The sequence below is a fragment of the Lissotriton helveticus genome, chromosome 1_1, assembly GCF_964261635.1.
Source record: "Lissotriton helveticus chromosome 1_1, aLisHel1.1, whole genome shotgun sequence".
Lineage (NCBI taxonomy): Eukaryota > Metazoa > Chordata > Amphibia > Caudata > Salamandridae > Lissotriton > Lissotriton helveticus.
In genome coordinates, this window is record NC_136057.1 from 1,909,330,535 (window position 1) to 1,909,357,249 (window position 26,715).

At 45.6% G+C, this 26,715-nt stretch overlaps 1 protein-coding gene across 3 annotated transcripts in view; it reads left to right on the top strand.

Annotated features, from left to right (window-relative positions):
• Nucleotides 1-26,715, top strand: part of ABL2 (ABL proto-oncogene 2, non-receptor tyrosine kinase) — a 366,300-nt gene that overhangs the window by 327,192 nt on the left and 12,393 nt on the right. For all 3 annotated transcript variants that reach the window (XM_078642987.1, XM_078642995.1, XM_078643005.1), the window contains exon 10: nt 12,867-13,037. In XM_078642987.1, coding sequence (XP_078499113.1) covers nt 12,867-13,037 — 171 coding nt within the window. The remainder of the gene's footprint in view (nt 1-12,866; nt 13,038-26,715) is intronic.

The window sequence follows — 26,715 nt, forward strand, 5'->3', positions numbered from 1 at the left end:
GAACCAGTAAAGAGACAGAGTAAGGCAACAGCCTAAAGCCCCCCCCCGCCCCTCCAACAGAGGCGAACGAAACAAGGCAAGGCAAGAGCTGGAGGGGCAAGCACAAAAACAAGACCAGGCACATCAGAGTACCAAGCCAGCACACAAGGCAACGGCATCGACTGCAGCGCAGCAATCCACAGCAGCGCGCCAAAGGGGCAAGCTGGTAGGCTATTTGGCAACTAATCCGGCATACCAGGCGAACGAGACAAAGCAAACGCTGGAGGGAGCAAGGGCAAAAACAAAGACCCGGTGTATCAAAGTACCAAGCCGCTTCCGCTACAATTGTGTAGTGCAAGCCGTAGAACAGGCACAAGCCAGACTGCTAGCCACTACAAGAAAGGTAGGCGAATCGCATGGCCTGGGAAAATCACAGCTGCAGAAGATGGCCGATGTGAAAAACACAAATGACCTGAAGAAGCTAAGGAAAGACAATCTGGAGTCCCCGGCGAAGATGAAGTCGGAGACAGCAACACTAGAAGTAGTGTTGAAAAGAATCAATGAAGTCAAGGATGTTGCAAGAGAGACTAAAAAGACAATAGATAACATGCAACTGGAACTGGCTGCAATCCGTGCCGACCAGCACAACACAAACACGAGACTGGATACGGCAGAGAGCAGAATAAGTGAAGTTGAAGATGCAACGAGCAAGAACATCAAGATCACTGAGGAGCACGCAAAGATAACCAAGACACTACAAAAGCAGCTAGCGGAGCAAGACGACGGAGCCAGAAGGGGTAACATCAGAATCCTGGGAGTCCCAGAAGGTCTGGAGGACAAAGACAAGTCTTGCGCAGCAATGCTAGAAGACATGATCCCCAAACTCACCAGCCTAAACTTTGAGAGGCAGTTTGAAGTCAACAAAGCATACAGAGTTCTGGCGGGAAAACCAGCCACGGGGAAACCTCCAAGAGCGATAATCTGCTCCCCACTAAGAGCGGACCACACTGACGTGATCTTCGCCTTTGCCAGGAAAAATCAGAACCTCACATGGGCGAGCAGCAAGATTGTACTCACACAGGATTACTCGAAAGCGACAGTAGAGGCAAGGAAAGGCTTCCTAGCCATGGGAGAAGCTCTGCGGAAAAGAAACCTAAACTACTCTTTCACTGGTCCTGCTCGCTTTAAAGTCACGGACAACTGGAGATCAATTGTCTTCGAGGACCCAGAGGAACTCAGACGATACATGAGAGGACCACCGACCGAGGAGATGGAGGTGAGAGGCCAAGGCCATGGCCAAAGCGCCCCAAAAAGAAGTGCCTCACCTAGCAATGAGGGTAAATCTGACTGAAAAAACCTCACAGCTCCTGCAAGAGAACTCTGCAGAGCAAGCCTGAAGAGCAGGCGCAGAACTAAGGGACGTGGGATGAGCCATCCATGGCTAATGTAGAAATACATCACCAACTACCTCAGATACACCAAGACCCACACCCTAACAACCAACGCTCACCGCAAGAATCTGCACAGGCTTTAAAGACTAAGAGACTTAGAGACTAAAGACTAAAGAACAGACGAACGCTGACCACGGATCACGGAAGGAATAAGAAATCAGCAACCTACCTCAGGGAAGATGCGGAGCAAAGGAACTTTGTTGTCGCACACCCACTATGCAAGTAAGGGGGGGTGGGGGGAGGGTAGGGAGGAGGGCATGGAGGGGGGAGGGGGGTGCGAGGAGAACACACATGGGCTGATACTTCTCTTTTCTCTTTTTCTATCTTATCACATCTATCACCTATCCCTAGAGAGCGCACAACGGAAGACTAAACACAGTACCAAGATAGGCACACGATCAGAAGCTAACCAGACTAACAGCCAACCCAGACAAAACGAGAGATGACACACAACTCAGACCATAATCTCACGACCGACATCAAGATAGTGTTGATGAACGTTAAGGGGCTTAACCACCCAGTAAAGAGAAGGAAGGTCCTAGACCACCTGGCCAAGCTTAAGAGCGACATCTACGTCCTGCAGGAGACAAGACTAGAAGAGGGGGACATAGACCGCCTGAAGGCCAGCTGGATAGGTCAGGTAATAGGGTCACCTGCAAAGAACAATAAAAACGGGGTGATAACAATACTCAGCAAAAAGTCGAAACTTACACTAGCTAAGTCAAAGGGGGACACAGAGGGGAGATTACTAGTCACCAGCCTGCTCAGAGGGGAGGAACCCATACACGTGGCAAACATCTACGGCCCCAACACCGAGGATAAGGCATTCTGGGAACAGACTAGCAAGGAGTTGGAGACACTGCCACTAGGAGAGCTGCTAGTAGTTGCCGGGGACATGAACCAGGTCCTAGACCCAGCCATAGACAGACACCCACAAAGACACAGCCAGAGTACACAGAAAGGCAACACACTGCGGAACCTATGCACAAAACTAAGGCTCGGGGACCCATGGAGACTGCAAAACCCAGACCAGAGAGAATACACCTTCTACTCAACCCCACACAACTCCTACAGTAGAATTGATTACATCCTCATATCAGACACGCACACGCACCTCATAGACCACACGGAGATAGGCCCAAGGGCCATCTCAGATCATTCCCACATCTGCCTAACATTGACAGGCAAACACAACGAACGGCCAACGAGGAGATGGAGATTTGATGATGACTTACTAAAAAATACAAACAGCAGTACTGAAATAGAATTAGCCATAAAGGAATACATCTCAAACAACGACAGCCCAGACACAGATAGGGAGACCCTATGGGACGCGCTAAAAGCCACGGTGCGAGGCACGATAATAAGCATTAAAGGAAGACAAAACAGGGAAAGAGGCAGCAAGATAACAGACCTGGAGAGCGAAATCAAGACACTAGAATAAGGACACGTAGCTAATCTAGAGGACAGGAACACCCTCACGACCCTAACAAAGAAAAAATACGAACTGAACAAGATCTTGAGTGAGAGGGCAGGGACCTTGGTCAACAAATACAAAGCAATAAACCTATGCTCAGCCAATAGGGCAGGGAAGGCTCTGGCGTCATACCTCAAAGGTAAGCAGAGACAACACACAATAGCAGCTGTCAGAGACAGGGCAAACAAATCACATACGACGAACAAAGGGATACTTGACACTTTCAAAGACTTCTACGCGCAGCTGTACAGGGAGGACGAAACACTAAGTGTAGATGGGGGCAAGGACATGCTAGATCGCATCACGACACCAGAGCTGACGGAGACCCAAAGAGAGAGGCTGGACACTGAAATAACAAGCGAGGAGATAGAAAGGGCAGCCAAAAGCTTAAAGGACAACAAGGCCCCAGGCCCAGACGGTTTCACAGCCAAGTTCTACAAACACTTTATCGCCACTCTCAGGCCAACAATGACATCGGTATTCGCAAGCTGTATACGCAAGGGGCGTATGACTCAATCGATGGCAGAGGCCAACATCATCGTAATCCCTAAGGAGGGCAAAGACACACAACACCCCAAAAATTACAGGCCAATCTCACTCATAAATGTGGATTGTAAGATATACGCCAAGATACTAGCAACGAGACTCAACTCATACCTACCATCCCTCATACACTGCGCTCAAGTGGGGTATCTGAAGAACAGGATGTCGCACGATAACACAAGACTACTCTGCCACATAATCAACCACGCAGCCAAAAGCAACAATGTGGCGGTCATGATCGCCCTGGATGCAGAAAAGGCCTTCGACAGAGTATCATGGCCGTACCTAGACCAATGCATGACAAAATTCGGCTTAGGCCACAACTTTAGGAAGATGGTAATGGCCCTATATAACGAACCCAAGGCGCGCGTAGTAGTGAACGGAGGCACGTCAGAGCTCTTAAACCTCAAACGAGGAACAAGGCAGGAATGCCCGCTCTCACCAGCCCTCTTCCTACTGGCCATAGAGCCCCTTCTAAGCATGATACGAGCAAACCCAGACATAAAAGGGATACCCATAGAGGGAGAGACCTTCAAGTTAGCAGCATATGCTGACGATGTCCTCATTGTAACAGAAGACCCAGAAAGATCCATCGCGGCCCTAATGGACACTATAGATCAATACGCCCAGGTATCAGAATAAAAATTGAACAGGGAAAAATCGGAGTGCAAACCACTAAATATCCACACCAACAAGACGATGCTGGGGTCCTCTGGACTGATCTGGCAAAAGAAAGCCATCAAATACCTGGGCCTCCTTTTCGAGAGAGACCTGCACACCACATTAGACCAGAACGAACAAGCCATCCTAAACAAAATTAAGGAGAAGCTCGAGGGGTGGTCTCCAAAATTCACTACATGGTGGGGGAGGATAGAAACCATCAAAATGATGGTCACCCCAATGGTTAACTACTTGCTCAACATGCTACCGCTAACCAATACAACAGACTTCCTCAAAAAGCTAGACAAGCTACTCAACGCATTCCTCTGGAGAGGGAAGAAACCCAGAATCAGCCTTTAAAAGCTCAGACTGCCCAAGACACTAGGAGGCCTCAACCTGACAAATGTTCAGCTATTCCAAACAGCATGCATAGCAAAACAAGGCCTGTACTGGCTAACGCCGAAGAATGACTACACCCCTGCCTGGCTCTCTCTGGAAAGGAGAATATTAGGCGGGATGGAACCCGTGGCCCTGCTCACGGCAACGAAACACCCCGCAATAAAGCAAAACCCAATACTAAGGAACACAAGGCAAGCCCTACTAAGAATAGATAAGCTACTAGACACCAGCATCAGGCAAACGCAGCTAGAATCCCTCTGGCACAACCCTAAAATAAAATACAGGAACAACACACTAGACATGCCCACTTGGTACGGACACGGCATAACCACAGTAAGCCAGCTACAGCATAAGGGAACTCAAGCCACCTTCGACACACTCAAGGAACAACACGAGTTTGAAAGCACAGAGCTTTATAACTTCCTAAAGATAAGAGTAGCAATCACCAAAGCAAACATAACTGAGCACACACCCTCAATACTGCAATATGCCACGAGCCTAAACATAATAGGACACCAAGTAGCACACATGTACAAAGCCCTGTGCCCCAAGACCTCTAAACTTAACAACAGAATCACAGCCCATTGGGGAACAGTGGCAGGGAGGGAACTTACTGACAAGGAGAACGCCGACCTCTGGTCATCCACATCAAGAAGGAAGGTGACAACACTAGATCAGACAAAATTATGGCTGTTACACAAGGCCTACTGGACCCCAGCCAGACTAGCATCCATGGGTATTAGAGAAAACGACTCCTGCTGGAACTGTAACAATCAGAAAGGGGACCTGGCACACCTCCTCTTTCACTGCATCAAGGTCAGGAAATTTTGGGACTCGGTAAACACACTGGTAAACGATGTCGCAGGGGCCACCCTAGCACTTGACTTCCACCATCTAGCACTGGGGTACACCGACCCTTCCATAATATCCGAAAGGGACAGAGACCTGATTGACCTCCTGCTCACAGCCGCGGTCAAGACGGTTTTAACCAACTGGAAAGACACAGCGAAAGCCACCTTCAAAGCCTGGTTTAACTGGGTCATCTTCCTGCGGGGGGCTGACAACATAACAACCAACAACCTACCGAACGCAGGGAAGAAAAGCGAAATGTGGCTCTCGCTGGACAACTACCTGTCCTCACACAAGCCACCTTGAACGCCAGAGAGACAACCGGGAAATAAGCCCCAAGCAAGATGAGACACCACTGAATAAGACTACTAAGATCGCCTACTTTGCTAACTAGCCGAGCCTCTCTACTCCCTACTCTCTCTACTCTCTCTACTCTCTTTCTCTATACCTCTCTCTCTACGCCACCGGGGGAACGGAAAGACAATTGGACAATTCAGCAAGTGGGAAGGGGGAATGCCAAGAGGAACTGAAGAAGAAGTGAGAATAAAGTGGACAAACGGCTGCAAATCACTACCTAAACCATGCCTACAAAGCTCTCCACGACGTAGAACCGGCATAACTGAACTACTGCCTCTCATTCCACGTACCCGCCAGACAACTTAGCTCCGCCTAACTTGCCATGGACAGCTTCCCACTGATCCACAAGACCAGAACCGGAGAAAGATCCTTCTCCTACCTCGCCACCAAGACCTGGAACACCCTGCCCCTCCACCAATTCCCTTTGCTGACCAAATTCAGGAAGGATCTGAAGACCTGGCTCTTCGACTGAACCTCCAAGTCCAGACGGATAAGCAGCCCCTCCACCCCCTCAGCGCATTCAGACACTCACGGGTGAGTAGTCACACTTTACAAACTCCTGATTGATTGAACTCTCTGGTTCGATTTTCCTCTTCTTCCCTCCTGTGCTGTGCCGTTACTGACACTGGGCATGCAGAGGGAACAGAGCAAGGGACAGAAAATAGCAAACCTCTGCATGAGTTCAGAAGCCATACAGTGACTGGCTTGTGTGTGGATGACTAGCATAGAGGCCTACCTCCGTCTACTTAGCCAATCCAGACGCTGCTTTCTTGCTGTTTGTGTTCTCAAACAGCATGAGAGTTGTGCCAGGATTGGGTAGAGCAGGCAAATCCAGCACTCCTTAGGAGAACGAAGAGTTCCAGCAGGGACCCCTTGGCTCCAGCACATTTGGAGAAGCCTCAAGTGCACATGTCTGTTTGGACGCTGAAAGACGCCCTTCCAACCCGACATGCTCACTTTACTTCAAACTCAGCCTGGTGTGAAGCCCCACCTAGCCTGTGACATGAAATGAAAGCATCACGGCAAGGAAAAAAGAGGAGGCAGCAAATGTAGGAGGGAAACATTCTTACACCCCCATAGGGCAGCTGCCCCAGTTTTTCTCCACCTGATTCTGATGTATTTTTTAGTGCTCTGGCAAAATTGATCAAGAACACACAAAAAAGATCTTTAACCTAGATAGCCAAATACTCCCATGTGAGCTCATTGTGCGAACAAACACTGCATCAGCAGGATGCATACGACAACAGTGTGCTTTGGAACTCAAACAAAACAAGCAGTCTAAGGGATTGAATTGTGTGGGAGAGGTTATGAAGAAAACCCCTTTTAAATGTTGTCCAAATTGCTACAGCAAATTTCTGACTCAAACCAGCATTGGGTCTGCAACTTCTGTTCACTATGGGATCAGGACAATTCTGCCGGTTAGGTTTGCAAAGTTTTTGGTACAAGAAACCCGGCACAGAAAAGGTAGACAGTTGGCACATTACAGGATGCAGTGCAGAAGCTCTCCAGCACCACTGTTAAAAAGGGAGTCTAAAAAGTCTAGGGTACTTACGCAGACGGTAAAGCAGGTGAAGCCACCGGTACTCCAGGAACCTATGGGGAGTGGAGTCCTGAATAGATGTCCTCTAAGAACTCTGACTTCAGTGCTGACATGTCCAGGGTAATCAGTGAAACGAACACCCAGGACAAAGATGTCAAGGAGACACGAAAATCACATACAGACGATAATCCCTCTGGTGTTTGACCTCAATCTGATTGCCTGCTACAGGGCAAGGAATGTACCTATGACAGCTATGCTTTAAGCTCCGAACCAACCCAAAATAAACTTTGACAGACTGCTTAGCCAATTGTTCCATGAGGCTTTTCAGCAGGCATTCACCACCAGAGGCAGAAGAGACGGAAGTCTCAAGGCAGGATTCCACAACCTTGGCACAGAGACTCTAGCTTCAGTGCCAAAAGTCTGCTCAGTTTTTCTCAGATCTGAAATGAACTCCAAAGGCTCTCGCAAAGCAGGCATCAAGCTGGACACCAATAGAGCCCATTCCTACTGACAACATAGGGCATACTCCAGATACACAGCAGAGGAGGACTTATACCAACCCTGTCTCCGACCAGATCTTAGCATTGGCCTTAAGCCTCAGCCCCATGAAAACCTAAATGACATCTCACTTTTGGTGAAGCTATTTCTGAGGAATTTGGATATTTTCAAACTCCAAAGAAAAACCAAGGGACCCACACTCCACCACTAGCACATTCATTGTCTTCTGCGCAGTCTGTTTCAGATCGGGAGGCCCTGCAAGATCACCCAAACCCTATGCCTGCTGATCAGGGGGATGATCCTTCAGACCCCTACACCCTATGATACAATGGCATATTATGCCATCTTTCCAAAAGCAGCAGAGCACTGCAAGGTTATGTTGCACACAAGATAATTTCCTCACTGAGACCCGCTCAAAAATGTAGGTAATAATGCAATACTCGCCTCTACTCAAACATATGCTAGTGTTCTACTGAAAACTTTGAAGACCCAATGAAAACATGTGTTGCTGTGTCTCCAGTGCACAATTAAAAGGCAGACCTACAAAATCCAAATAACATCTATAGTCCTGTACCCTCAGATTCCCTGGTTGTGTATACAGAGCATAAGAAGGCATGTACACCAAACCTAAGGCATTCAACCAGGCTGCAGGGAGCACAACACCGCCAGATAAGCTCAAAAAGATGTACAACACAGGAAAACGGGTGGCATTGAGATATGCTTCCCAGTGGCGTACAAGTGATCTTCCTGGTTTGCTGTCCAGATATTATTGACGGCAATGAGAGGAGATGGAGGAGCTTATCGAACTCCTTCTAGCAGTCTCTAGTAAGAGCCAAAGAAGTTGTTCAGGAAGGAATTGTTTTTTAGATGAAAACACCAAGTGTGCCCTAGATGCTGCTGACACTGCATTTTGTGAGACAAACAGAAGTGTCCTCCTTCAGACATGCTTCCACTTTAATGCAGAACACCTCTGAGGCAGATGCAAAACAAAGACAGTGAAACAGCAAAGACTAAGGAGGCTCCACAATGCCAGCCCCTAACTACAAGGATTCACCCCAGCTAACACAAGCATTTACCGAAACAGCAGCCATTGAACAAAGACCACAGTATCAGAGGCTGCAGTTCTGATTGTCAAAGCAGCAAGAATTACTCCAGAGATGGATACCATTAAAGGGGCAGGAGCTCCACTGCTCCAAAACAGTGGCCTTCTCTAGATTCCTCCTTGTTCACACAACACCTGTCAGTGGATGAATAGTGTTATAGCTTACACAGTGGAAAGAGGCAACCTCATGCAAGTGAGTTATCCATCATCACCCAAGGTTTTTTCCTGGCGTTCCATACCACACTACCCAATATTCCGCCCCACAGCACATGATAAACCGGGACCACCAAAGCCTGTTTCAAGATAAAGTGCAGGCATTGCTTCAAAAGGGATTCATTTAGTCTGTTCCACGACATCAATGTGTAAAAAGCATCTACTCCCTGATCTCCAAAAACACCAGATGTTGAGGCCAATACTCAACATCCATCTGCTCAACTAGTGCATCATCTCTGAGCACCTCAAAATGATGACTCTCCAGGAAATCATTCCACTGCCTTGTGTTGGGGACTACATGTGCGACTTCAATTTCAACAACACCTACTTCCCCATCCACCTGGCACACCACAACTACATCAGATTAGTGGTAAGTGGCAAACATACCCAATGCAAAATACTACCCTTTGGGGATCACAACATCCCAAGGGTGTTTACCAAATGTATCTTTGACACAATTCAATTAATGTTTTTCAATGTGCGGACAAATGCCTGTTAAAAGCACAACAGCAGTCCGCAGTGGCTTTTTCACAGTCACTCCGCAAGCAGTATAGCAGATTAGGTTTTGCAGTCACTGACAAAAAAATCCTACCTTTCTCCCCAACAAACACAACCCTTTTTGACATTGATATCTAATATGGTAACATGCAAGGTCTACTCTTAAAGCGAGAGTGCTGGTATTTCAAAGGCTACTTCCCCTTTACAACACAGTGCATCATCTGACAGTGAGTGCAATCGTGAAACTAATAGTAATGGGACTGTTTTGTTATTGCAATGGTCCCAAATGCTCATTTGCACAGGCTCCCATTGCAATAATGTCTGACCAAAACAATTCTCACAAGCGACTGGGAAGTTAGAAAATCTGATGCTCTGGTGCCCAGAGTTCAGCACAAACTTTAGTGGTGGAACAGCAGTAACTTATTGATCATGGTGTTTCTGGGCCTTCAGCTGCTAGTGACCATCACTACAGACACCTCGACCAAGGGATGAGATAGGGTGCATATTTGGGTCACCTGAATGTTTACCAACAGTCTTCTCGGAATCAAAGGTTGCACATATTTCTCTTAGAATTAATTGCAGTTCAGTTAGTGTTCAGGGTAGTTTGCAGACTGATTCACAAGAGGGTGCTCTTTCAAACAGACAACATGACCACAATGTATTTCACTGAGAATCAAGGGGGCACAGGTTCATTTCAGTTATCCAAGTTGGCTCTGACAAGCTAGCACTGGGCCTGTTGTCATCTAGTCTCTCTCAAGGCAGAATACATCCTTGGAGAGAACAAAGACGTGGCAGTCCTGCTCAGAAAGAACCATCAACAAATGAGTGGGAAATCAACATCCAGATAATTTACCTCTACTTAGACTGTTAGGGGATCGCAACAGTTGACCTATTTGTAGCATGCAGCAACACACAATGCCTCTGCTTCACCTCCAGTGCACACAGCTACAGGGGCAGTGCACAATGAATTAATTGTTGTTCGATATTTGCATACTCTTTTCCCTCACTGATACTTTATGTGGTGTGGAAAATGAGGCAGAAGTCCATGATGCGCATCCTCATATCACCCACCTGGGCGAGGCAGCCTTGGTGCTCAGTACTCATAGGTATGTCCATACAGCCCTACAACCAATTCTCTCTGTGCACAGACCTGAGTAGTTTAACACCAAGGTCAGCTCCCACATGCCAATCCTTTTCCCAGAGCACTGAATCTTGTGATTTGGCACTCGAAGTCTTAACTTTGAGTGCATGCTAAGTATATAAAGAACTCCGCAAGCCCACCACTAGAGATTGTTATGCAGACGAATGGAAGAGGGGTACAACTACTGACCCGCCTTAACAAACAGCCTTCAGAGACCTCGTTACACGACATTGTGTGCTATTTAATGCACCTACAAAAGGCAGGCTTAGTGTATAGTTTGATAAAGGTTCATTTAAATGATGCAGCAGCTTCAATGAAAATATCTAACCCAAATCAATTTTCAAAATACTATGGAAGGCCTTAAAAGATCAATTCAAAACACACCCTTTCCTCCCCCACCCATAAACAGAGCGCTCCCAGTCCCCTCATGGGCGTTCAATATTGGTTCACCTTGCCTATTGAGCAGCCAACTGAGACTTTAGACTCCTGCCCACTGCAGTTTCTTTAAAGGTTTTCTTCCTCATTGCAATCACTTCCTTTCGTAGAGTCCGCAAACTCTAACTGTAAAGGAATCTTTTAAGAGTACCCAATTCAAGTCATCCTTAAAACAAACCCTGGTTTTCTACCTATGGTTGTCACCCTTTCACTTGCTAATCTCTTTTCTCCATTACCACAGGCAATTGCAGAAAGCGCTTTAAAAACACTAGAGCTTAAGAGCGCTCATCTATTACATTGATAAAACAAAAGCTTTTAGACTAAGAAACTTTGTAGCTTTTTTGAAGCCCCAATTAGGGACCCTAGTTCCAAGTCCAGCATTACCATATGGATATTCAGAAATATCGGTATTTTTTGCTAAAGCTAAACATGCACCCCATGCTGTACCTATGGCACATTCCACTTGCTAAAATCAAGCTACTAAGGTTTGCAGATATGTGGGACTGAAACATGGTCTACCATACACACTTTAACAAAGCATTGTTGTGTGGAGAGCAGTGCCAAGTAGGACAAGTTAGGCAAACTATTCTTAAAACTTTGTGCCGAACATTTGCTTCAGCTTGCAAGCAACATCTCTAATTAAAAGAGTACTGCTTTCCATTCTGATCAGACCTTGTGATCTAAAGCAGTACATCAGCAAACTGAAAACATTTACAAGCAACAATCTCCTTGCTGCTTGTACTGCTGTAGGTTTGATCATTCAGCAGAGGGTGCTCTCTTTGGGTCTAGCCTCTCCAGCCTGCAATTTCACCCACATTATCAGGAGTTTTGAGGTTACTTTAGTGATCACACCTTCTGTCAACAATCTCAGCCAATCCAGCAACCCACACAAAACATAGGTCTTCAGGGACAAGGCCGTGTGAAGGGGAGAGAGCAGCAGCAACCTTCTGCCTCCTCCTCACCCAGTACCACACAGACATCTCTTTAGTTTTCCCTTGAGTGAATACGAGCCTACAGTGGGACCCTGAACCCCATCACTTTGTTTAATTTGCATTTGATAACTTCACACCAATGGGTCCTCCAAATTGTTCAGGTTTGTTATATCTTACCCTTCCTCACATTCCCTCACTCTTTGCACTTGTTTCCTCATATGTACTTTTTTGCCTTTTTTAGTGTAATTTTGGGCGTCACTTTGCACCCCTCCTGCCCTCCATAATTTTTCAGGGTGCACCTATTAAATGACATAAAAGAAGGCAACAGTTTACTGCAATAGCTCTCCTACTGACTGAGAGGTGAGTGGCTAGGCACTGGATGCAAAAAGTAGTGCCCAGCACGGTAGCTTGTTACAGGACATGGTCTAATGTAGAGATCAAGCTGAATTCAATGCTGAGGAGCTTCACCCCATGTCCTGTCCTAAAGATTTATGGGACCTACTTCAAATCTATATCCAACAGGTGACTCGGACACTTCCTCTATGGATAGTGAGATGGCATATGGCCCAGTGGAGAAAGTGGCACAGCCCACACAATAAGACAATGATCCACCTTCGATATAGTTTCCTATTATTTATTGCCTGCCAGTGGTGTACTGTAATTGCGGCTATTGTTTGCAGCTTGTTCTCTGCCAGTCTGACCTCATTGCAAACATGTATGCTATAAATGTGCTCACTGCAAAAGTTTAATAAAACTTATTTTTTAAATTACTCCCTCATTTGCATTTTGCAGAGGTGGCCGAGGAGCTCGGAAGAACTGCTTCATCCTCTGTGGTTCCATACCAGTGTCGGCTGCCCATGTTACCCTCCAAAACACGCACTCTGAAGAAGCATGCAGAGAACAAGGAGAATATAGAGGGTGAGGAGGATGCTTCGGAACATTCTGCTTCCAGCTCAGCCTCAGGTAAATGGAGTCAATAGGTGTATTTATGGTCACACGCCATCATATACTTCTCCAGTATTGGATCTTTCATAGTCACATGCTTGAATTATTCACTGTCAAAGTAGGAGTCCCACTATACCATAATAAAGCAGTATGGAATAGTATCATAGGCTATAATGGCAACGGTAAGTCAGTTTACTAGCCTGTCCATGTCCTTTGTAAAAAATAAAAAATAAAAAAGTACCAAACTTTAACTATAATAAATCTGACCACGGCACCCTCTAGAAAAATTCCCAACAGAGGCTGATTCCCTCAGATTTTCTACCACATGTTGTGTTAAGGGAGTCTCACTGAGCTCTGCTCAGTGTTTTCTTCACTTCAACTTCTGTAAGCATCAAGATGTCTGATTCTTCAAAGAAAGGACTATTTAGATCCTGCAGATCTTGTGGGGGAAAAAGATTACATCCAGATGAAGTACATAAAGACTGCCTTTATTGCCTTCATTCTCAGCATAAAGTCAAGGACTGTAAGGTATGTTGCACTTTTTCATCTAAAACACTGAAGGACAGAGAGGCAGGACTTCTGTTATGGCTCAAGAAACTAAAAAATACCTCCTCAGGTGAGGAAGGTGATGCTTCTAATAAAGCCCGCAAAAGATAAATGCTCTGAGGAAAGCAAAAAGGCCCAAAAGTCTTCCCATCGTGGGTCACTTAAAGATACTAAAAAAAAAAGAACGAACCAAAATTCTTCTCAAAATCAGGTTCCTCTGAGCCTTCTACATAAAAATTTGCTGTCTTCTGACGTTTGCATGCCTCTTCAGAACCGTCTGACTACAACTATCAAAGTAAAATCGCAGTTGAAAATGTCCCTGTCTGCGGCGCTGTCGTCGATGACCACTAAGTAACAGTTGCCTCTGTCTTGTTGACAAGACCCAAGTCCACACAAACAAAGACCATTTCCGCCTTCACTGTCAGCGAAGTCATCGGCGCCACAGTTGACGAAGCTATCGCCTGCATTACAACCATCAACAAGTTTATCGTCGTGGGGCACACCACCAACAGCAACCAATCCTCCTATTCCATCAGTGACGACAGTCGATGAAGATAAGTCACGAAGACCTTAAGGACTCAAGATACTTCCCCCAGCAAAGTTTCACCACCCTAGTAACTTGTTCAGTTTGAATAATTCAAAGGCTAAAGGACCGTTTGGCGACCCTCACAGTCCTTCTCAATTACAAGTGAAATATCAGGATGACGAAGAAGAGGAGCAATGTTCTTATGGGCATTACTACAATCCTCAAGCCTTGCCTATTTCCGTGAAGCAATCCGATTGCTTCCTTTATGACTTTAAGGAGCAAGGGCACAAGTCTGTCCAAACTATCCCAGTAATTAACTACATTTGGTAAGAAGGCAATAAACTAATGAAGACAGGCTGTGTTAGCAGCTGTAGTGCCACGCATGGACAAAAAATACAAAGCGTCAGAGGATTCGCCCGCTTGCCTCATTGGGCATCCCAAAGCTGATTTAGTGGTTTCACAAGCTGCCCAATGACATTCAGCGAAATCTACTACTCCTATTTCTGCTCCACCTAACTAAGAGGGCAGCTGCCTAGATAATATTGGGAAACGCTTCTTCACTGTGTGTGACATTACAATTCTTGCTCCCAGCTCTTTAGCCATCTTAGGGCGTTACGACCGACCAATGTTGTCCGACATCAGCCCCTGATGGATCTAGTGCCTGAGGAAAGGAAGTCAGAGGCGCAGAAGCTATTATATGAAGGAGAACCCACATCTTCCGAAATCAATTGTGAGATGGATATTGCTTCCACTGGATTTTGACAATTGGCGGGAGCAGGTATTTTGCGGAGGCAGGGCTGGCTAAAGCCTACCACCTTTAGACTAGAAATCCAAACTAAAATAGTTAATATGGCTTATGACTGAGGCACATTATTTAGTAACACACATCGATGAAGCCTTGCTCGCCATCAAAACTGACAGACACTGCAAAATCGTTGGGCACATTCAAGTTCCGCAAATTTTCCTTTAAATGAGCACGAGGCAGAGGTTTCTCTTCCTACAGAGGAACCTGCCCAGTCTAGAGAAGTCATCAGGAAACAGTGAACTGGATAACGTGCCAGTTACCACATTCTTATCTCATCCAGTTGATGCGCGCATTTCCAACCATCTTCATCAATTAAGGGAAATTACTACAGACAGATGGGTACTGGAGTTGGTAGCCTATGGTCATACCCTTGAATTTATACAAACACCTTCAAACAGAGCACCAAACTGTGTGCACCCCCTCCCCTATATCTTCCCTTATTATGGAAATAAGTCCTCATGATGCTCCCATTCTGGATTTCAGGAAACTCAACAAATTCTGAGCAAGCAAATGTTCTGTATGGTCACTCTGACACATCCTACATCTCCTAAACCATGGGAATTATATGACGACTCACTTTGCATGGTTGCATATTTCCACATTCCCAGATACCCAAAGCATTGGAAAGTACCTTCGCTTAACCGTAGCTGGCACTCATTACCAGTTCAAGGTCCTACCACTCGGCCTCAAATTCCCTCCCTCTTCCACCCCCCACTTCCCCCCACTTCCCCCCACCATTGTCCCCAAATGCCTGGCACCAAATGCAGCAGCCCACAGAAGACGTCTCACACTGAATCTTCAAAAGTTGTCTGCTGTTCCACAACAACAGATACCATTTCTAGGCTCCACCTTAGATACCAGGCTGAAAAGAGACTTTTCCCTAGAGAGACAGCAAATGTTCCTTCAGCTAGCCCTCAAAGTTTCCAACTGAAGGTCTGCTTCAGTGTGTTTGTACAGATGATTGCTAGGGATGATGTCACTTGCAATAAATCTCGTACCCTTCCGCATGCCTGAAGATGAGACTTTTGCCAGAGGAGCTACAACTCCAGTAGATTCAAACGAAAGCGTCTTTCGACAACCATATCAAGATAACTCGGTCAATGGTTCAGGCTCTCAACTGATGGACCCACGTTTTCCACATCTCCAAAGGCCTCAAATTTCTGCTGTAAAGCCAGATTTCACCAGAACGACTGATGCCTCCCTGGAAGGTTGGGGTGGACATCTACAGCATATCCAAATCAAGAGGAAACTGTCTACTTCCCAAAGGTCCATGAATATCAACTTCCTAGATCTGAAGGCCATCTTCCTCACTCTACAGGCTTTCTTACCTCTCGTACAGGGATCCTCTGTGCTGGTATATACAGACAGCATGACCAGCATGCACTAATAAACAAGTAAAAAGGGACAAGATCCCTGGCTCTCTCCCAGGAAGCCCAGGACCTTTGGCACTGGTTAACAACACACACACACCCTCAAGGCAGAGCATGTTGCAGGACGCGGTCAGAAGATTCCTCCAAAGTTGTCACAAATGGGAGCTGAACCAGAAGGAGTTGCACAAAATATTTCAACTTTGGGGCAAACCGGAGCTAGACCTCTTTGCCACCAGTGACAACAGCAAATGCTGCATTTACGCCAGTCTGCACCCACTCCCGGGGTTCATGGGGGTAATGTCTGTTTGATGAGATGGTCCGGGATTTATGCATTCGCTTTTCCCCATCCCAATGATCCAGAGGGTTCTCAGCAAAATGAAAGTGGAGAGATTGTGCTTGATCCTCATTGTTCCCAGGTGTCCCAGGCATTACTGGTTCACCGAGCTCCTCCTGCTGTCTGAGTCCAAGCCGGTTCGACTGCGAACTTACCGAACACTCCCAACCATGAACCAGGGCCAAGTTCTACACCCTGGTCGACGCGCTCTCCAGTTATAGGCATGGCTCCCGAATTTCAGAATATAAACATTCCCCATGAATTCAGGGTTATTCTGGCAAGGTCAAGGGCAGAATCATCTAATATATCCTACAGACTGAAATGGAGAAGATTCTGCTTATGGTGTCAGCAATGACATCTGCACACGTTGAAAGTATCGCCAAAGCAAATCTTACCACATCATCTTTCTCTGGCCCTTTCAGATTTAGCACATGCATCGGTTAAGGTGCATCTTGCAGCGATATCCATTTATACACGATCCTCTCAAACTCCTTCGCTGTGCTCCACAAGGATAATCAAACTATGCATGAAAGGTTTATTTCAAGTTTTCCCTCCAGTCCGACCTCTTCCTCTGAATTGGCATATAAGCGTAGTCCTTTCTCAATTCTTCGAACCACCATTTGAACCAGTCCATAGGGCTGATATAAAATTACTTTCCTCGAAGGTAGCTACTCTTCTGACGCTAACATCTACTAGAAGGTTCAGTGAAATCAGGCGTTCACAACCAATGAAACTTTTTTTCCGCTTCACAGAAGAACGTGTTATTCTGCAAGCTAATCCGAGATTTATTCCAAAAGTACTGTCCCAGTTTCACCTTAATGAGCCTGGTATTTTACGAACACTTTCCCCAAATCTATCAACTCTGGCAAAGCAATCTCTGCACACGCTAGACATTAAAAGGTGTCTTAAGTTTTACTTGCATCATACCAAACAGTTTTGTAAGACAGAACAACTCATTGTTGCTTATGGACAGGCTTGACAAGCACTCCGCAACCATTGCATGATGGACCACTGCAACTATACAATTTTCGACTCCAAATAGGGCAAACCCCACTCCACTAAGTCAAACTTTACGAGAGCAGTTTCCACATCAGCCGACTTATTCGCAGGTGTTCCTTTGGAGAAAATCTGCTGTACTGCAACATAGAAGTGGCCACACCTTCACTCAGCACTATTGCCTAGATTCAGCACACCGCAGTGATGTGGCAGTTGGACAGGCAGTGCTACAGCATCAATTTCAACGAGGTGAGCCTTTTATTTTCTTGTTTTTCGAACACATTGTTTGATCTCTGATTTACATTGTTTATATTTCGATACATTTCACATTTTATGTATTACTATTATTGTTATGATTGATTCTTATTATAATATTACTACCCACCATCTTCAAGGATAATGAGATCACACTACCTAAAGTTTACACACTGCTTGCTATTCTGATTAAAGCATGTGAATCTTTGAATGCTCCAATACTGGAGAAGAAAATAAGTTACCTGTAACTACAGTTCTCCAGTATTTGTGTTTTTCGTGGATTCACATGCGATGCACCCTCCTCCCCTAAGAGGCTCCCCACATAGAGCAGGATAATTAGTTCCCACTAGTGCTCGAAAATCGGAGGGAATCTGCCTCTGTTGGGAATGTTTCTAGAGGGTGCTGTCGCCTGATTGGTGATAGTTAAAGTTTGGACTGTTTTAAAAAAAAAAAAACAGACCTAGATAGCCTGGTAAATTGACTTGCTGTTGCCATTATATCATAAGATACTATTCCATATTGCTTTATTATGGTAGCGTGGGACTTCTACTTCGGGGAATGATTCAAGCATGTGAATCTATGAAAGATACCACTACTGGAGAACTTTCTTCCCACTGTATATCCCTGGGGCTAAGACTATGCTTTTAAATTATGGTGGTAATGACTTCACCCATATACATAGAAATGCTGCAACAGCCATTTTCTCCTCTGTGTATTTATTTTTATTATTATTATTTTTATGAACAATTTGTAAAGCACATAGCTACCTAAAAAAGGTTTCCCAGCACTAGGCTCAATTACTGAAAATAGATCAAACTAGAGTGCTTTCAAGAAGAAATACAGAGTTAGGAAGATTTCGAAAATTGAAACAGCCATGTCTTTCAAGATTTGTAAAACCGAGAGAGTGAATGGCACTCCTGCAGTGTTGGAGGTAGATCATTGGAGTCTAGTCCAAGGAAAAAGAATGCTTGACCTCCTTGGCAGGATTTCCTAATTTTAAGAATTACGGCCATCCTCCTAGGACTAGAGTGCAAGGAGTGTACGGGGGAATACAGAGACCCCAAGTCTTTAAGATAAACAGGTAGTGTTTGATAGGAATTTGTGCATTTAGCACCATGCCTTAAAATGTACACTGCCTTCGAGAGGTAGCCAATGTAATGTCCGTAACATATTGGCTGTGGAGGTAAATTTAGGAGAGTGGAGAAAAACCTTGCAACAGCATTTTGAATGATCTGGTGGCGTTTGAGTAATGTTTTTGCCGCCTGAGATAGAACAAATTCCCAAAGTCCAGTCTAGAAATTACCATGGCCTGCACCACGGTTCTCTGAGCAGAGGTACGGAGACAGAAGAGTATTTTTCTGGCACATTTCAAGATGCCCAAACAAGTAGAGGCTACCTTGGTAATGTGATGATTCATAGCAAGTTTGTCATCGAGCCACACTCCCAGGTTCTTCACGACCGGCACTGGGCTGGTGGGACTGCCCGTGGTCAAAGGCCACTGGTGGGAACCCATGGGTGTCGGGGATAGCCCACCAGCAGAACCACTGTGTTATCACAGTCTAATTTCAGGGCGCTGGTGCACATCCATGATGAAAATAGGATAAGGTAATAATTAAGGACCTTCACATTGTGATTGTCTTTATCTGACCGAAATACAACAATTTGCGTATCACCTGCATGCTAAAAAAGTGTAAGTCCACAATTGCCCTAGTATTGGAACTTTCATAGATTCCCATTGCTTGTATCATTCTCCGTCGTCGGAATGGGAGCCTCGGTAAATAAAAAATACCATAGCAGTAGGTACAAAAGAGAAAGAAAGACCTAGGCCTCATCTCATTTTGTAGCATATCCACCTGTTTTTGTAAAAGAGACCAAAAACTTGCAACAACCAATCAGATTAGCCTCACCCCATAGAACCTTCCTGAGAGAGCCTCAGATTTTCTACTGCACGTTGTGCTAAGGGAGTCTCCTGAGCTCTGCTCAGTTTTCTCTACAACTTTGGATTTCAGCTACTTTTTTCTTCAAGATGTCCGATAAAGAGAAGAAAGCTTTATTTAAGGCTTTTTCTACCTGTTCTAAGAAAAGGCTTTATGTGGAGGACAAGCATAAGGATTGTATTTATTGCTTGTACCCGGACCACAAAGCCACTGATTGTAAAATCTGCAGAACCTTCTCCACCAAGACACTGAGAGACAGGGAAGGAAGACTTTTGACTTGGCTACAGAAGATGAAATCACGGAAGGAGGTGATATCAAGTTACAGCAAGGATTCCTCCTCAGCTTCTTCATCAAGGAGATCTAAGAAGAGGGGTAGGTCTTCCCCTTCAACATCAACTGAACCTCCTGCTAAGGCCTCTCAAAAGACCTCTGATAGGTCTCATAGGCCCGGTCCCGGAAAATCTCACCGAGGTGCAAAGGAGAAGGAGGGACTTGTGACTGAGGTAATTTCTACACAGAAGGTGACTCAAGTACCTTCTGTGTTGTCTCCACCATCTAAGAAGACCAAAGCTTTTAAAAAGCCAACATCTTTACCTCGGGAAGGAAAATCAGACAAGAAAACCTGTTAGTCGACGACTACTTCATCAGGTGCGTCGACAATGGTTTCTAAAGGGCATCAGGCGTCTATTATGGCTCCGTCGACGGTCCTGTCGTCGAGGGCTTCGACGACGACTTCGTCGACGACGCAGGGTCTTGTTTGTGTCATTGACGATATTAATAACGTCGACGAAGATGGCGCCGACTGTGGTGTCAACAGAGACGACGTCGACTATGGCGATGACGACAGCTACCATGATACTGACGACTAGCTCATCGACGATGGCGTCGGCGATTTCTCCACCGTCGACGATGATCCTTTCTCCATCGACGATGACGACGATGACGACGGTGTCGTCGGCGACTCCGTAGACAGTGCAAAAAGTTAAGATTTCAAGTAGGAAACGCCAAATTACACCGGAGATGACATCTCCGCGAAGGGTGACGCCTTTGCCTCCAGCCTTACTTTTAGATGAAGACTATCCTGATGAGGAAGATAGTCCTTATGGCAGTGCATATAGTCCTTCTCGGCTCCAGCAGACCTCGGAGGTTTCTATAATCTAATGGAGAGAGCTTCAAAAAGATTTGGTCTTCCTGTTCCGGTTGTTCAATCGGAGTGCTTTCTCTATGATTTTAAAGAGCCTTATAGGAAATCCATTCGCTCTATTCCCATCATACAGCATGTATGTAGTGAAGGTATGAATGTTATGCAGTCTCCAGCTACTGTTATCCCTGTTCTACTGCGGCTGGACAAAAAATATAAGGCTCCTGATGGTAGTGCTGCTTGCCTGGATGACCAACCAAGGCCGGACTCCGTAATCTCCCAGGCAGCTCAGAGAAAGTCAAAGAACCCATCGGCTCCTCTTGCCTCACTGCCGGATAGCGAAGGCCGTCGCCTTGACAACGTAGGTAAGAGATTCTCTTCTATGTCCAGCCTCCTTGTTCTAGCCGCCAATGCACTAGCAATTTTGGCACGATGTGATCGCCAAATGTGGTGCGATTTGTCTCCTTTCGTTGATTAGCTACCGGATTCTTCAAAAGCAGATGCTAAGAAAATCCTGGAGAAGGGGGAGCGATCTTCCTCCGAGATTGATTGTGCCATGGACATCGCACAACTGCTTTTCGCGCCTTGGCAGTCTCAGCTGTCCTGAGGAGGCAAGGTTGGCTTCGGGCTACTTGATTTCGCCCTGAGGTACAGAATAAGATTTTGGATTTGCCATTTGATGGTGACATGCTTTTTGGTAAGCATATAGACGATGCCTTACAGGACATCAAGAAGGACACGGAAACAGCTAGGTCCTTAGGCACATTGCAATATCCCAAGGTGCCTTTCCGTGGGGCAAAAGGTAAAGGTTTTTCAAATTACAGAGGAGGATACCAACAACGCTACTCCTCCTATTACTTACAAGCCTCAATACTCTCAACACCAGGGACAGTCGACTTCTTTCTCTCTCCAACCTGCAAGAGGTCGACAGGGTTGTCAAGGGAGAGATTCTTCCAAACGTCAATAGCGGCCTCTCTGCTCTGTCTGCTGTTCCTCCACCCCTGGTAACATCAGTAGGGGGAAGGATTTCACACTGTCTGCGCAGCTGGAAGATCATAACATCAAATCGGTGGGTTCTCCACCGAATTCCAAAACATCCCACCTTCCAGAGCCCCTCGTGCCACCGAATCAAAACATCTACAGCTTCTACGTCTCGAAGCCCACCAACTGCTCATCAAGGGAGCGATAGATCCTGTGCCTCTATCGCAGAGAGAAGGGTTCTATTCCAGGTTTTTCCTGGTTCGCAAGACAGAGGAGAAATGGCGCCCAATTTTAGACCTGAGGGAGCTCAACACCTATCTCATAAACTTATCATTCAGGATGGTATCCCTTCACGATATTTTGCGCCTTCTCAATCCAGGAGATTACATGGCAACTCTGGATCTCGAGGACGCATATTTTCACGTACCGATCTACCCAGCTCAGACGATTCTTACGCTTCACAGTAGCCAAGAGCCATTTTCAATTCAAAGTCCTGCCTTTCGGTCTCAGATCCTCTCCTCGGATTTTCAAGAAGGTTTTGGCCCCGGTGGCAGCGTTTCTCAGAAAACAATCTCTAGAAGTTTTTCCCTACCTAGACGATTGGTTGATAAAAGCTCTCTCTTCTCAAGCAACTACAAGAGCAGTCACAAGTTGCATTCAACTTTTCGAACATCTGGGTCTACAACTCAACAGGAACAAATCAGTCCTTCTCCCATCAAGCTCGGCCAGATTCCTAGGTTCCATTCTGGATACAAGATGCTGCAAGGCTTTCCCATCAGAGGAAAGACAAAGAAAGCTCATTCTCTCGGCTCGTCAATTGCGAAGGAGATGGTCTCTATCGGTCCGTCTGTACAAATCGCTCCTAGGATCGATTTTCATCCTGCATACCCTTAATTCCGCATTGCAGACTACGTATTCGCCCGTTGCAGGAGCAGCTAGACCGGCAATGGCGCCAGGCGGAAGGCTCATTCGACAACGAGATAATGGTCACACCTCTCATGAGGAAGGCGGACGATTGGTGGATGGACAAAGACAATATCTCAAAGGGTCTCACTTTCAAGACTGCTTCATCTCTCTTGGTTCTGACCACGGATGCCTCACGGGAAGGCTGGGGAGCTGTTTCACAAGACCCACAAGTGAGTGGTCATTGGACGCCCGAGTAGCGTACTTTCCACATCAATCTTCTGGAGCTCAAGGCAATTCAATTAGCTTTGCAAGCTTTCCTTCAGAGAATTCAGAATTCCACAGTACTGGTTCGAATGGACAACACGACGGCCATGCATTATGTGAACAAACAAGGCTGAACAAGATCTCAAGTTCTTTCAAGGGAGGCCCAAGAGAGACTGGAATGGGCAATTCTCAACCGTGTTTCTCTCTCAGCAGAACATCTCCCAGGTACACTCAACATGACAGCGGATACCCTGAGTCGTCTGAAATCAGTCTGTCACGAGTGGGAACTGGATCAAAACACTGTCGACTAAGTCTTCACATGCTGGGGCACTCATTCCATAGACCTATTCGCAACCCCAGACAACAGGAAATGCCGGTTCTATGCAAGCAGGGATCACCATCGCGGCTCAGTGGGGAATGCTCTTTTGATAGCCTGGTCAGGTGCATTTGTTTACGCCTTTCCTCCAATTCCCCTGATTACGAGGCTAATCAGGAAGCTCAAGACGGAACCCTGCAGAATGATTTTGATCGCACCAGCGTGGCCCCGCCAATTCTGTTTCACGGAGCTTCTCCTGCTCTCACAGGATCAGCCAATTCACTTACGGCTCATTCCATCTCTATTGACAATGTCCCAGGGCCAAATGTTGCATCCAGACCCGAGCTCTCTCCAATTGACAGCGTAGCTCCTGAGCAACTGGAATTCCAGAGTTTAAATATACCTCAGGAGTGTAAAGAAAGATTATCTCAAGCCTGTGCACCTAGTACGAATAAGACCTACTGTGCGAAATGGAAACGTTTCTGCTTATGGTGCCTCAGACAGAATCTCCATCCGTTCTCTTCTGCTCCTCACCAGATATTGCCTTACATTCTTTCTCTGGCTCAGTCAGGCCTGGCACATTCCTCCATCACAGTACACCTGGCGGCTATCTCTAGATTCAGGCGAACTGCTTCAGGTCCTTCTCTCTGGTCCGTGAGGATTGTCAAGCAATTCCTGAAAGGTCTTTTCGGGGCTTTCCCTCCAGTTCGGCCTCCAATCTGGCAGCTCGATCTGGTTCTGGCTCATCTCATGAGACCTCCATTTGAGCCTATTCACAGAGCGGATCTAAAGTTTCTATCATGGAAAGTGGCTCTCCTTTTAGCCTTGACGTCGGCTAGAAGGTTTGGGGTACTGCAAGCTCTTACCATTATGGAACCTTTTTTACAGTTAAAAAAAACACACTAATCCTAAGAACAAATCCGAAACTCATTCCAAAGGTCCCTTCGGATTTCCATTTGAACGAACCTGTGGTTCTGAAATAGTTTTTCCCTCGACCTACGTCTCCAGGAGAAAGGTCTCGGCGAGGATAGCACTGTGCTAATCCTATGCTTAAAAACTTTGATAGAAAAGCAGACAATTGAGGTGAGCAAATTTAGAGTATTGCTGGTGTTGAGGGTGCTCTATACAGGAGCTGCCTTCCACCTAAACTTGGGAACTACCCAGAGTTCTCTCCTTCTTTTTTGCATAATTTATGCGTCACTCTATGCCTGCAAGGGTATTGTTTTGAGATATATATATATCCAAGCCGTATCGGTTTCGCAAATCCAGGAAACAATACGTCACGGCCACACAAGATTCCTTATAGTGGGATTTTTATTATTTCAGCCAAGTGACACTAAGTCTTTCGGAACTTCCTGCTCCTTGTTCTCGTGAATTGTTAGCGGAATATATATAGAGAGAGAGAGCTGTGTATATGTATGTATTTATATATACATATATGTATGTTTATATAGATGTTTTTATATATAGTCCAGGGTCCCCGCACATTGGCAGGGATATTTAGTGCTTATGACTTTGACGAGGATACCCCGGGAGGAGAACTAGGATTACAGGTAAGTAACATATCCAAAAGGGACCCCTAGTAAGCTCTCTTGAGTTTATCAAGCAAAAGTGGTATATTTGTGCTATTTCAGCTAGTCACTGGCATTGCTTAGACCCCTCTAATATTTGTATTTCAAAGTTTGTAAATTGGTTAACAAACGGTGAAATTACAGCTTAACAGCCCTGCTCAGAGTGGGGGCTGCTTTCTGCAGCACTGAAGAAAATGACTGTAAACAAAGTAACTTAATGTAAATGTTGATGTGTTTCTTCTCCACCTTTTTATAGTTTTGTAACCGAGCTATGATACAGAGGTAGCTATTTTGTTCAAACTGAGGCAAGTGTTTTTTTTTATATATATACTGAGTTCGATCGGTAAATAAAAAAAAATCTAAATACGTTTTTTTTTTTTTTTAGCACTACGAGGGTCAGCAGGACTGAGATAGGTAGAGCACCACAGTCAATTGTGGGGGAAAGAAAAAGGGGGTAGAAATGAGAAGCAACCGGTGAAAGAAGGCGGTGGGAGGGACACATAGGGCTGCGGAGGAGAAGCAATGAATGAGAGGTTAGGGAAGGTAACATAGAGGGGTGGAGAGTAGAAGAAATGGGCAAGACAGCAACATGGAGTGGTCGGGTGGGAAACACTCAAGGAAAAAGCAAAAGGGTTCGGAAGTACAGAAGGGCAGCTGCAACATAGAGGGGGGAAACATAGGAGTGACAAGGCGCAACACTTAGGGCAGTAAGGGGAGAGTACACGAGGGAGATGACTGAAAGGAAAATACATCACTTCTATTGAGTGCTTCAACCACAAGAAAAAGGTAGAGCTTGAAAAGCAAGCTATAGAAGTCCGCCATTCAAAAGAGATGGTAAAGAGGCTGCTCCGTGGGAGGGACAAACACAAGACTGGCAAGCTGTTACATGAATAGAAACAGACAAATGAGTGACAGGAAAGTAAACCATTGGTGAACAATGGGTAAACCATTGGTGAGCAATGGGTGTGCTCTAAGACCCTGTATGTTCCTGGGAAGCTCACAATGTCTTGCAATAGACAGGCTATGGTCCAGAACACGGCGGCAAGACTGGCCCTAAATGCTCCCCACAGAACCCCTTCTCGTCCCCTCTTACATCAACTCCACTGGCTGCCGGTAAAGCATCGTATCAAGTTCAAAATATGCTGCATGATACACAGATGTTTGTTCGGTACAGGTCCCAAATATCTTAAAAAAATATTTGTACCGTACATCCCCGGCCGCGCACTGCGCTCCAGCAACCATCTACTGCTACAGGTTCCAAAAGTACGGAAAGCCAGACAAGGTGGAAGAGCTCTATCATACAAAGGACCAATAATCTGGAATTCTCTACCAATCGCACTGAAACTGATCCCTAGCCTTGAATCTTTCAGGAAAAAACTCAAAACATACCTTTTCACACTATCCTAAAATAATCCCTTCTTTTACTCTCACTCATAACTGGAAAACTAACAGCAAAATAAACAGCAGAAGCAAAAAAAGCACAGAGATATCCCTTCGGGAATTGAATCAGGCGCTCAATAAGCAAATAAATAAAATAAATAAATAAATAAACTATGCACTGTCTAGTAGGCTTAATGTAATTAAATACCAAGTTAGTAAATGTTTGCTTCATTTTCAAAATTATTCCTTACTGGATCACTTTTATCAGAAAATTTACATTTATTTCACGCCAACTTCCATGACTGCAAACACATTTTAAAGAAAAACCAAAGGTGATGGATGGAGCGTTGACAATACAAACACTCACC